The following is a 12,889-nucleotide window of genomic DNA, read 5'->3' on the forward strand; positions in this document are numbered from 1 at the left end:
TCCTTTTTTTTAAAAAATCTTTTTCATCTCTAATATTTTATATTTTCCTCATGGAAAAAACAGACTAGAATCTAAGATAACATCCAAGGGAGACACGGACCAAGGCCCAGTCCGGATGAGGGCGCACATTACACCCACAATAAATCACACAGGATAGACTTGTGTCATGGACAGGATTCTCCCGTGCTTAAGTATCCTTGTGAGTAGAGCTTGGTGTGATTGAAGTGAAGAATGAGTGATGTAGAAGGGACCATACAACTAGTTCTTAGGAGTGGTGTCAGAGTATTTGTGCTAGGAATTCTATAATAGAACAATTATAACTACCAGGAGTTTTAAAAGCAGGTTTGGCCTCTCGTGTATAGACTAATCAATAGTTGATGTCGCTTTCCCGATGAGACCATGGCAAGCTGAAATCACTTGTTGCACCTTAATGTTCTATGTGTCTCGCGCAAATTTGATGCCCAAGCTAAACTAAGTGTGATGCAATCCTACATGATGATGCAATTCGCCATACTCTTCTTAGGAACAATTATAAACAGAAGGCTAGTCCAGTGTTTTCGGCTCACTAGGTGCTGCAAAGGCTGTTTCATGGCCAAGAAACTATCAGTCCATGACACTTGAATGGTGATTGCATAAGTGCTCGGTGCAAAATGAATGGGCGAACACTAAGGCTCTATTTGTTTCGTAGAAAATAAATGATTCAAAAGATATTTTTTTCTTCTAAAAATGCTCATTTGTATAACTCGAAATAATTAATTAACAAAAAAAAATTTAATCAATGATCACAATTCAAGTCTAGATATTTTTGTGAATGATAAAAAATATTTTTCATTTATTTATTTTTGTAAGTGGTAAAAAAGATCAATTTTAAAAATTGTTTTTCGAATAATTTATCTTTCGCAAAATAAACGAAACCTAATTCTAACATCACTATACATGAATATAAACACGGATATGAGAAAATCAACTAACTCGACATGATGAGGTTCACCGCTAAGGGGGAACACGGCTTTGAGGCAAATTCGTTGTTTTTGGGTAAGCAAACATAATGGCCGGTTTTGATGAGAACATTAAGATGCGAGTATCACAGGTCAATAGTTCCTTGGCCATGGAATACCCCGTGCAGCGCTTGAGAAGTGGAATCGTCAGGCCAACCTTCCTTCTATAGTTGTTTCAATGAACAATACGACGAATAGTACCTTTATACGAGATCGTACCACGCCCAACTTCACTTGGGCGTCTAGTCCATCGAGTGAGATAACAGATTTCTTTAGGCTCAATAATTGATTTCAACCTCCCATGGCCTCATCAAAAGAGCGGCATCAACTCTCGACTAGTATGTGCATGGGAGGCTAACTCCATCTTCAAAGTTCCTAAGTAATATAATCATTTCTATCCTAGAACTCTTAGCATATATCATCCTAACCTCACTCCCAGTTGTGTTTATCCTCTTTGCATCCTCACTCTTTATTCGATAACCCTCAGCTTCACTTCCAAGGGTTCACCGGTATGGGAAAATCACAGACTGTGACACAAACACATGATTTAATCATTAAACAAGACATAATCAAACCTCATATCCAGGCTAATCAAACTGGTGGGACCAAGATAATGAGTTTGCAACACCCAATAGGGCGAGACAGACTAACATACTTGGCTTTAAACTCCGATTTCGCTCGGCGAGATCGATGAACAATAGATGACGGGGAGCACACGAAAAACATTAGACTCCTACATTAAATGATGGAAGGAAATAAATGAACAAGCCTGGATGGACCTCTCTCAAATTTCTCACTCTCGTTTCCTTCTCAACTCACTCTCTCGTGCTCTCACGGCCAAACTCACTCTCATTCACTCACCCACGGTTTGGGAGAGCTGTGGGAGATGTTCTCCAGCTCACTCTCTATTTCCCTCCCTCCCTCTCTCTTTCATGGATTGAATGGTTACGAAGTGAAGAAATTTATTCTTTATACTCCCCACTCCCAAATTTATACTCACCGTTTGGACCCATTTTTGGGGTACAATGTGTGAAAAAGCCAAGAACAGGAAAGAAAAACAGAGAAGATGAAGAAACAAGTTGACAATGATGATGAATCGAACAAATGATCTTGAGCTTCTGTATTTCGTCTTTCACAAAGAGAGAGAGGAATTTACAAAGTGTATTCTCTATATCAGTTCTTCGTACAATTCAGTATTTATATGTGAGCGAACAACAAACTTGTTCAACTGAATTAACAGAAGTCAATAACAGAACAAGGGAAAATAACAGAACAAGGAAGGTATTCGGTTTTGACTTAAAACTGAATATACGTTATTTAATGAGCACGTGTTGTTGATGTAAACCATGCTTTCTTTGTTATGCTTTTCTTTATCCTCACAAGTAGAGTTGAATTTGTCATTTCCAGCCTTGATTGAATCATTAGCACCAACATTTGTTCTGCATTTCCCAAATCAGCGATCCGCCTCGCTTTACTTCCCTGTTTGCACTAGAACTTAACTCCCGAATGTCAATATCTAACTTTGGCTTCAACTTGAATTCCTTTACTTTATTTTCATAGTTTCCACCCGAGCTTAGCTCTTAACCAGCAACATTTATCTTCAACTTTGACTTATATGCTTTAACATCCCCCCGCGAATTGGGAAGGGGTAAAGAACCAATGCCCAATTTGGTACGAATGTCAAAATGAGCGAACCGTGAGATAGGTTTTGTGAAAATATCAACAAGCTGGCAATTGCTTGGAATATAACACACATTGAGAGAGCCAGAAGCAACCTTTTCTCGTACACTTCGATGTGCTTGGTGCGGGCATGTAAAATGGGATTAGCAGTAAGAGCAATAGCAGACTGATTATCACAGAACAAACGAGTTGGTGAAGAAAGTGACAGACCAATATCACGAAGAACAAAGCTGACCCAAGTAAGCTCAGCAGTGGCAGAGGCAAGGGCACGATATTCTGCTTCAGTAGAAGATCGACTTACAGTAGGCTGTTTCTTTGCTGTCCAAGAAATGAGATTAGAGCCGAGAAATGTACGAAGCCGGTCGTGGATCGTCCAGTCTCTGTGCAACCAGCCCAGTCTGCATCTGAAAATCCATAAAGTTGTCTAGAACTTCGAGAATGAAGAAAGATACCACAACTGATAGTTCCTTTAACATACCGTAGAACCCTCTTTAGTTTGTGAAAGTCTGCGACAGTAGGTTGCTGCATTTTCTGGCATAACATGTTTGTAGCATAGGCAATATCAGGACGAGTCAGTGTTAGATATTGAAGACCGCCAACAAGACTTCTATATTCAAGAGGATTGGATAAGGGAATGGAATCTGATTGCAGAATATATGATCTCTGAGGTAGTGGAGTAGAGATTGGTTTACAATCAATCAATTGAGCTCGAGTAAGAAGATCGATTGCATAATTGGTTTGACAGAGGAACAGATCAGTAGAATTGCGTTTAGCTTCAATGCCAAGAAAGTAGTGAAGATATCCTAGATCTTTCATGTGAAACTGAAGGCTTAGGGAATGAATTAAACTCGAAAGTAATGAGGATGAGCTACCAGTTAAGACAATATCATCCACATATAATAAGAGAAGTACCGTGTCTTGTCCATTACGAAGAATAAACAGAGAGGGATCAGTTGAGCTGTAGACAAAACCATTTTCAAGTAAGAAGGTACTGAACTTATCAAACCATGCACGAGGAGCTTGTCGAAGACCATAAAGAGATTTCTTGAGGAGACACACATGATTAGGTGTTTGTGGTTTGTATCAAACCAGGGGGCTGCTCCATGTAAACTGTTTGAGTCAATGTGCCATGTAGGAATGCGTTCTTGACATCAAGTTGATGAATAGACCATTGATTCATCATGGCTACAGATAGAACTAACCGAATTGTAGCATGTTTGACTACTGGGCTGAAAGTTTCAGTAAAATCTATACCTTCTTCTTGGTGAAACCCTTTAGCTATAAGACGAGCTTTTAACCTATCAAAACTTCCATCAGATGCCAATTTGGTTTTAAACACCCATTTGCAGCCTATTACATTCATGTCGGTTGTTCGAGGAATTAAAATCCAGGTATGATTCGATGTAAAGCATCCATCTCTTCTTTCATAGCTGTATACCATCCTTGATCAGCTAAAGCTGACTTAACTGATCTAGGTTCAGCAGGGACTTTGTACTCAGCAAGACAAGCATATTTAGGATTAGTTTTGATAATTCCATATTTTGACCGAGTCTGCATAGGATGAGATGTAGTTGTACCGTGTGAGATAGAACTAGTAGGAGCATGGTTGATATTGTTTCCAGTCGAGTGAACAGCTTCAGGATGAAATGTAGAGCTGGATACTTCCTGATCTTGTGAAAAGTAATGATCCTGATGAGTAGGAACTTCAGTTTGTGTTGTTGTAATGGAAGTAAGATTGTTTTGTTCTTCAGGAGGCAAATAGGATGAAGTAGGATGATTGATGCTATTGTTATGCAGTTGTTGTATAGAGTCTTGTGTAGACGAAGAAATAACATTTCGACTTATTGGATCCAAAAATTTAACCTCTTCTGTCCATAGTCGATATAGTGTTGTATAGGATGTGTTCTCTGTCACGCAAGTCTTAGTAAAAGGAAAGAACCTTTCGTCAAAGATGACATGTCTACTTATGTATACTCGACCAGTAGTAGGAGCAAGACATCTATATCCTTTGTGTCGTTCACTATATCTAATGAATATACAGGTAAGAGATCGTGGATCTAGCTTGTGTTGTGCATAGGGTCTGAGACAAGGAAAACAAGCACAACCAAAAACTCTGAGATGATCATAGCTCGGTTTTCTCTGATAGAGTTTACTATATGGTGATTGCATCAATAGCTTAGGTGTAGGAAGCATATTGATGATATAAATGGCTGTCAAGAAGGCATCAACCCAATATTTCAAAGGAACTTTAGCATGATAGAGCATAGCCAGACCTAATTCAACAACATGGCGATGCTTTCTTTCGAAACACCATTCGTTACGGTGTATGAGGCGGGACACTTGTTGTTTAATGCCATGGCTCTGTAAATGTGTCTGGAACTTGTAACTAACAAATTCACCTCCACCATCACATTGAAAGACCTTGATTTTGCAATCAAGCTGATTTTCAACTTGTCTCTGAAACAAAATAAAGATGTCATAGAAGTCTGTTTTTGCTTTCATCGGGTAGATCCAGCTGAACCGAGAATAATCGTCTACAAAGATGACATAATATTTGAAGTTTTGAAATGAGATGACTGGTGAAGGTCCCCAGATATCGCAGTGAACCTTTTCTAAAGGTGTAGATGTTACAGATTCAGATAGTGGAAATGGTAGAGCAGTATGTTTTGCAACTTGACAACTTCGACATACATTCTGTATTCTAGTATTGCAGTAGATGTGTTGTTGATTTTGCAGGTATTGCAGTGTTTTCGGATTGGTGTGTGCTAAGCGCCGATGCCATAGATCCTCTCCTAGAGCTCTGTGTCTTTGAGTTAGAAATGCTTCTGTGGTGTGAGAGTCAACTTGATACAATCCTTTAACCTTCCTTCCGAGCAGCAGAGTTGTGTTGGTGTAATTGTCCTTAATGTATACACCAGTATTATCAAAAACAAAAGAACATGGATAATCATCCGTTAGTTTTGATACAGATAGAAGGTTCTTCTTTATATCAGGCACAATAAACATCATTCAGAGGTAATGAATCCACTTTAGTATGCAACAATGTATCACCCGTATAGGTGATAGGCAGACACGATCCATTTCCAATCATCACTGTATCAGTTCCATGGTATCTAGAAGGATTATGAAGAATACCAGAGTTTGCTGTAATGTGAGCTGTTGCACCCGTGTCTGGATACCACTCATTTCCACTTGAATCTTCGATGTGCATGGCAGCTAATGTTGTTGGAACTTCCTCTGCTTGGTATGAATTATCAAAGCGATACCAGCAGTGAAGTGCATCATGACCTGGTCTTCTACAAATTTGACACTCCAGTCGAGTGTTTTCTGTTGTTTTCTCCATCTGCATATCTTTATGGAGAGTTAAGTTCGAAGAAGGATAGATCTTGGTATATGTATACCTTTGAGCTGAACCATTATATGGTCTAAAACCCTGGCCAGGCCCCAAAGCAGAGGAGGTGTTAGCTGGTTAAGTTTGTTGGCCCCTGTTCATAGTTCGAAGTATTGTTTCGTAGTTCATATTTCTTCCAGGATAACCAAAGTTTCTATATCTATTATTGAATGATCTTCCTCTTCCAAAACTTCTTCCTCCATGACTATATCCTCTTATACTTCCAAGACTACTATTTTGTTGTACAAAATCTCTATTAAACTCCTCTTTGTGTATAGCTTCAGTCTTCCTTTGGCCATAGTATGCTAGATTTGGACTGAACTGACTCGAGGAGTAGTTTTGTAGCCTTGTTTCGAATCTTTCCAAATGTGAGATTACTTCATCATATTCAGGTTGTGGCTTTAAACAATAGATTGTTGTTTTAAAGCTCTCATACTCAGACCCCAGCCCTTCTAAAACACCGAACAGTTTTGTTAGCTCATCCACCGGTTTCCCTATTGCATTCAATTGATCACATACAGACTTAAACTCTCTGAGATATGTTGATAAAGTTCTATCACGCTTCTGACAAGCTTGTAGTTTTCCCCTTAACTCAAACTCCTTTGCCACAGATTTTTGAGTAAACCGATTGAGCAAGGTCTGCCACAGTTCATATGCTGTGTTTAGGCCAATTATTAAACTGAGTATGTTTTCAGAGATAGCACCACTAATCCAGGAGGACACTAACTGATCTGTCTTGATCCAATCATTATAGTCAGGATTAGGAATCTCAATTGTTTGATTACCTTCTTCGACCTGCAGTGTTCTAGTAGGTGGTAGAACTTCTCCATTAACAAACCCAAACAGGTCTTGACTCCTTAAGAACCTATGAAACTGAGCTTGCCATAGAAGGAAATTTTCCTCAGTTAACTTGATGGTAACAAAATTCGAGATGTTGACATGAATAAGGAATGGATATTTCAAGCTTCTTGCTGCCATTCTATATTTCCAGATCTTCGAACAGTTCTGGTTGTAAACTCAAGCTCTTGCTAGTTTAGCAATATCGTTGTAGCAAATCTATTTATGATGTAGATCTGGATGAAGATGAGAATCATTAACTCACAGATCAATGAAGCTTTGAATCCTGACTTCAATCTGCTGTAGATTCAACCATTTTCATACAGCATCGGGATGATTTCTCCAGGATGAGAGCTCTGATACCATGTGAAAAAGCCAAGAACAGGAAAGAAAAACAGAGAAGATGAAGAAACAAGCTGACAATGATGATGAATCGAACAAATGATCTTGAGCTTACGTATTTCGTCTTTCAAAGAGAGAGAGGAATTTACAAAGTGTATTCTCTATATCGTTCTTTGTACAATTCAGTATTTATATGTGAGCGAACAACCAAACTTGTACAACTGTTTTAACAGAAGTCAATAACGAGAACAAGGGAAAATAACAGAACAAGGAAGGTATTCAGTTTTGACTTAAAACTGAATATCTGTTATTTAATGAGCACGTGTTGTTGATGTAAACCATGCTTTCTTTGTTATGCTTTTCTTTATCCTCACAAGTAGAGTTGAATTTGTCATTTCCAGCCTTGATTGAATCATTAGCACCAACATTTGTTACTGCATTTCCCAAATCAGCAGTCTGCCTCGCTTTACTTCCCCTGTTTGCACTAGAACTTAACTCCTGAATGTCAATATCTAACTTTGGCTTCAACTTGAATTCCTTTACTTTATTTTCACAGTTTCCACCCGAGCTTAGCTCTTGACCAGCAACATTTATCTTCAACTTTGACTTATATGCTTTAACACAATGGAGGTCCTTGTCCAAGCTCCATATGGTGAGGTCTTTTGTCCGATGGTTTGTACTATGCATGGGGTTATTGGCCGGTCAAAGGGGAGAGGATTTGTCCACTGGTTCGTGCCATACTTAAGGGTTATAGTCCATTCAAAAGAGGAAGCCCTTTTGCCTAAGGGTTTGTACCATGCTTGGGGTTCAAAGGAAGTCTATTGCCCCTTGGATTTAGAGGTGTATGGCCGACCAAGGAGATCCTATCTTGACCAATTTGGTTCAAATTTAATGTGCCATTGTTTCCCTATACGGTATACCTAAAAAAGGCTTATTTGCTTGTCTAATATTTTCCTATTTAATCACCAACGTATCTTTCCGATCAGGACGTAGACAAACTGCAGGTCGATCTATGCGCTTTCTCTAAGTTCTGCCGTTTGTTCCTTAGCTCCTTAGGAATGAAGGGGAAGACATAAGGACGGGTTTTTCGGGCTAAGGTAAGAAAGTCAGCCTTTACTACTGTGAAAGCAATTCCTTCGTGGGACTTGGATTAGCGGCATATCCACACAGGAGGCAAATTAAAAGGGTTAATAATGCGAAAATGTGAAGCAAAATGGGTGATTCGAGAGTGATCATTATTTGGACGAATTTTAAAAGTAAAGGATACGCAAAAATGAGATATATGAACTCGAGTCCACGCAAAGTGCAATATGCAAGTTTATGCAATATAGATATTTTTGGTTCGGGATCAAATTCCAAATGAATTCGATCCCTAATTTTTCTTATGAAAAGCACAAATAGTCTATAAGCAAAAATTTAAGTGTAAACACTATATTTAAATTGAAAGAAGAACCAGAAAAGTTGAACAGCATGTAATGAAAAATAAATGTAAAAATTAACCACGTCACTCATGTCAAAAGATGCAAAACATCCTTCCCTTTCAGATAAGCCTACGACAGCATCGATTTAGCAGGGGAATTCATAAATTTGATCTAGAAGTGAGGAGACACATGGTAACTAAAAATTTGACAAATCAACTAAAGGCATAACGTCATAAACCATAGGTAAAGAAAGAATGAGAACTCCAAACATCAAAGTGACCCAATATTCTAAGTGACAAATCTGCCAAAAAGTAGCATACACTTGAGGCGTTACAGATTTTGCCAGCTGAATTTTTTTAAGGAGAAAACCAACTGGTGCACAACTTTCCTTTCGGAAGAGACCGATGTGCTCACCCGGAGGGGCTGCTTTTTGCTCGCGGCGGTTGATTTTGGCCTCAACTTGTCTTCAGGGGGAATTCAATAGAATAAAGCTTGAAATTGACTCCAACGAATTTGCCTTATTCGCCTGCTCCCCTAGCTTCCCTTAACAAGGTGGATGGCCATGCACAGATATCAGTTAGAACTGAGGAGAATCCAGCATCACGTATTTGGAAAACGAGCCATTACATACTTCAATGCATCCTGTACTTGCACCGACTTCTCAGCCGGACATTCACTGATATTCAGCTTTTCCAAAGATGTTAATTTTTCTAGGCCTTCAATTTGACTGATCTTTTTGCATCGAATGATCTCTAAAACTTTCAGCGACTTCAAGTTTGATAGATCAGGTAAACTGAGGTCATCACAGTCAGATAGAATCAAACTCCTCAGTGAGGTTATCTGGCCAATCCCATTGAGATTTTGTATTTTGCAGTTTGATATATCTAGCCTCTTCAGGGCTTCAAGCCCTTCAAGCCCTTCAATCTCTTCTATCGCAGAGTGGTAGAGCTTGAACGCTAACAGCTTCTTGGGAAGCTCAGATACATCTCTACAGCTCAAACCAGGGGGGGTAAGCGTTTTGAGCCTTTTGAGGGGAGGAATATCCGTAGGCCCAAACTTCAGCTTGATAACTTGCGAAAGAGAAAGTTCTAGTTTCCTCAGTCTGGGAAACGATATCGAGAAGGATTGTTTGTCAATCGTTAGTTTCACGTTGGATTCTGGCATTGGTAGTTTGGAGGGAGGTCGGCGTGCCTCCCAGTCCCCATCACTTAGGCACAGCTCCTCCAACTCCTTCAAATCTTCAAGAAGGGTATCGCTTTCATCCTTTCAGAACTCACACGCAGACAAATTAGAGACGGGGGAAGCTTCGGCAACTCTTCAATTTCATCGCACTGAATTAAATCCAGGGTGTGAAGACCACCGATGGTGGAGATTGCAGGGGGTAGGCTAGATATACTGGAATGGCCCAGCGTCAATGATCTCAGACAATGTAGTCCCTTAATATCATGGGGAATGGCCCCCTTCAAACTCCAACACCAGGACGCATGTAGTTCTTCGAGCTTGGTTAGATACCCAATCTGCCCAGGAAATGCTCGAATGAAAGATGAGTCCATTCTCAGCACTTTCAAGCTTTTCAGATTTCCTACTGAATCTGGGAGTTCAGAGACACTTGTCGCCGATATATCCAACTCCTCTAATGACCCAATTTCACCAATGGAATATGGAAGTTTCTCCAAACAACGGCAATCCCTCAATGACAAGCGTCTTAGCTTTTGCAGCTTTCCCAGTGAGCTCGGGAGCTTAGAAATTTTGGCACCTTCTAATGAGAATTCAGAGAGAGCAGTCAGACAACAAATTGAACTGGGCAGGTGAGTCAATGGGAAGCAATTTAAGCCACTGAGAATTTCGAGTTGCTTCAAATTGCCTATGGAGATGGGGATCTGCCGTACAGAAGTCCCGTCAATAAAAAGCTCTTTCAGAGCTGTCGTACAACCTAGTTCCACTGGCAACCAGTTCAATTGGGAGCAGAACTTCAAATTCAGGTAAACTAAATGTTTCAAATTGCCAATTGAAGGATCTAGCTTCACCAAATGAGAACATCGTTCAAGAATCAGGATTTCCAAATCTTTGTAATCAGAGAAGTCAGGAGTGAACAGTAAGTCAGAACACCCGGTAAGATTCAAGACTTTCAATTTCTTCATCTGCAAAGCCAAAAGGGAAAACACGCACATGGTCAATTCGCAGATATTTAATTCAACAAAGCAACTATAAAATAACCAAATGAACACCAAACCACCTTGATTTTACTCCAACCTCCCCATTCTTCCGTGACTTTGCTCCAAGACAGATCAAGAATAACCAACTCTCTTAATACAAAATTTTCTGCTCTAAAATCCAGAGGACACCTTTGCCAACAAAGCCACCTTAAACTCGGAAATACACCTGCAAAATCTCCGGAAACTTCTGCACCATCCAACTTGAGAAAACTTATGGCTGGCATGAATGCAAAATTTACAGATGTTAATATGCATAAATCACGAGCTTCAACCTCTCCGATTCCCTACATATAAAATAAGTATCATTATCATCAGAAGCTGTAAACCAAAATACCAATCAGGAAAAAAGGATGCTTTCCTTGCCCCGCATGCTAAATAGTACATACATAATATTATTCCCTCAGAAAATGTGACATAAAAAGAAAAATGCAGCCCATATGTCAAGATGTTTGTTTGCCGAAGACAAACTGAACCAAAAGTTTTACCTTCTCCTGTTCATTGCTTTTCGAATCATATCCTGCGTGAAAAATCTACGTGAACTTGGATCTCCAGATCCCTCTTGCTTAAAAATTCTTTTGCCAAAGCATCTCAGCAATCTGTGCATCTGCAGTTCATTGTTTTCTCCAATTTTTGCCAGGGGCATTAGAATGCAACCAGAAGATGGAAGGTAACAATTGGGCCACATATATGAAGCAATTCGGGCATCCACACCAGAGATAAAACATGCAATGTCCAGATATATATCTTTTTGCCGATGATCCAGTTCTCCGTAACATATATCCAATAGCTCATGAAGGCCAACCATAGTCTTTTGAGAACTCATCAGACGTGCTTTCATTGCCTTCTCCATCTTTTCCCATTCTTGTATTGATTTACCCGCAAAAATGAACCGATGACTTCAACTGCTAATGGTAGTTTCTTTGTAGCATCGACAATGCAGTTTGAGAGTCCATCATAATCAGGCATGGAAGATTGCATCCTGAATGCATGCTTGCAGAAAAGTTCAAAAGCTTGACCATCATCCAACTCACTAACCTTGTAGGTGGGAGCCTTGTCGGAATCATACCCTTCGAGAATTTCCTCATTTTGAGAAGTCACAATTACTCGACTACCTGGACCAAACCAATGAAGCTGGTCTCCTACAATAGCATGAAGATCGGATGGCTTTTCCACGGCATCGACAACTATTAGAACTTTCATTTCACAAAATATATCCACGAAATCTTTTATTGTTTCATCAAAAGAAGGATCTTCATGATTTCGTTCAAGGATATCACGTATCAACTTATTTTGCAAAAACTGCATTCCACCAGAACTTTGTGTGGTTTCTTCGACTCTGCAAGAAAGCTACAACTGTCGAAACAAGAAGAGATCTGGTCGTATACAGCCTTGGCGAGAGTCGTCTTGCCAATTCCATCAGTACCATAGATTCCAATAATGCGCACCTCATCATTACCTTCCATCTCCAGTAAGTCGGTGATTTGTTTGGCACGATCATCAATTCCAACCAAATTCTGAACAGCTGCAATTGCGTAATTCCTATCCGAGGCTCTCATGTCTACTGTTCGCTGTCCAGCTTCATCTTTCATATTCTCCATGCTCTGCAATAAAGAGAATTTCTTCACCAAAGTATTATCATAGATGGAAAAAGAACAAACGTCACACTGATCGAGTCTCTCTTTTCTAACATTGCATTAGGGGTGTGCAAAATACCCGGATCCGCCCGGACCGCCCGGGAACCGGACCGGAACCGCCGGAACCGGCGGTTCTTGAGGGAACAGTCCGGTTCCCTGTTCCGCTTTTTGGGAACCGGTGGGAACCGGTCCGGTTCCCGGTTCCATGGGCGGATCCACCCGCCCGCCCACCCGAACCGGGCCGGTTCCCTTTTAATATTAAAAAAATATTTCTAAAACAAACCTAGGTCTCTCTCTGTCTCTTCCACTTCTCTTCTGCGGCTGCCTCTCTCTCTCTCTCTCTCTCTCTCTTCCTCAGTTCCTCTCGCTA

At 40.1% G+C, this 12,889-nt stretch overlaps 2 protein-coding genes across 2 annotated transcripts in view; both read right to left on the reverse strand.

The window, feature by feature from the left end:
• LOC104439801 (disease resistance protein RUN1-like) overlaps window positions 1-12,889 on the reverse strand; it is a 98,888-nt gene that overhangs the window by 75,427 nt on the left and 10,572 nt on the right. The gene's annotated exons all lie outside the window — the stretch shown is intronic.
• LOC104437580 (disease resistance protein RPV1) overlaps window positions 9,902-12,889 on the reverse strand; it is an 89,816-nt gene continuing 86,828 nt past the window's right edge. The window contains exon 7 of the mRNA XM_039309673.1: window positions 9,902-10,810. Coding sequence (XP_039165607.1) covers window positions 9,902-10,810 — 909 coding nt within the window. The remainder of the gene's footprint in view (window positions 10,811-12,889) is intronic.

This window comes from Eucalyptus grandis, chromosome 3, assembly GCF_016545825.1.
Source record: "Eucalyptus grandis isolate ANBG69807.140 chromosome 3, ASM1654582v1, whole genome shotgun sequence".
Taxonomy (NCBI): domain Eukaryota; kingdom Viridiplantae; phylum Streptophyta; class Magnoliopsida; order Myrtales; family Myrtaceae; genus Eucalyptus; species Eucalyptus grandis.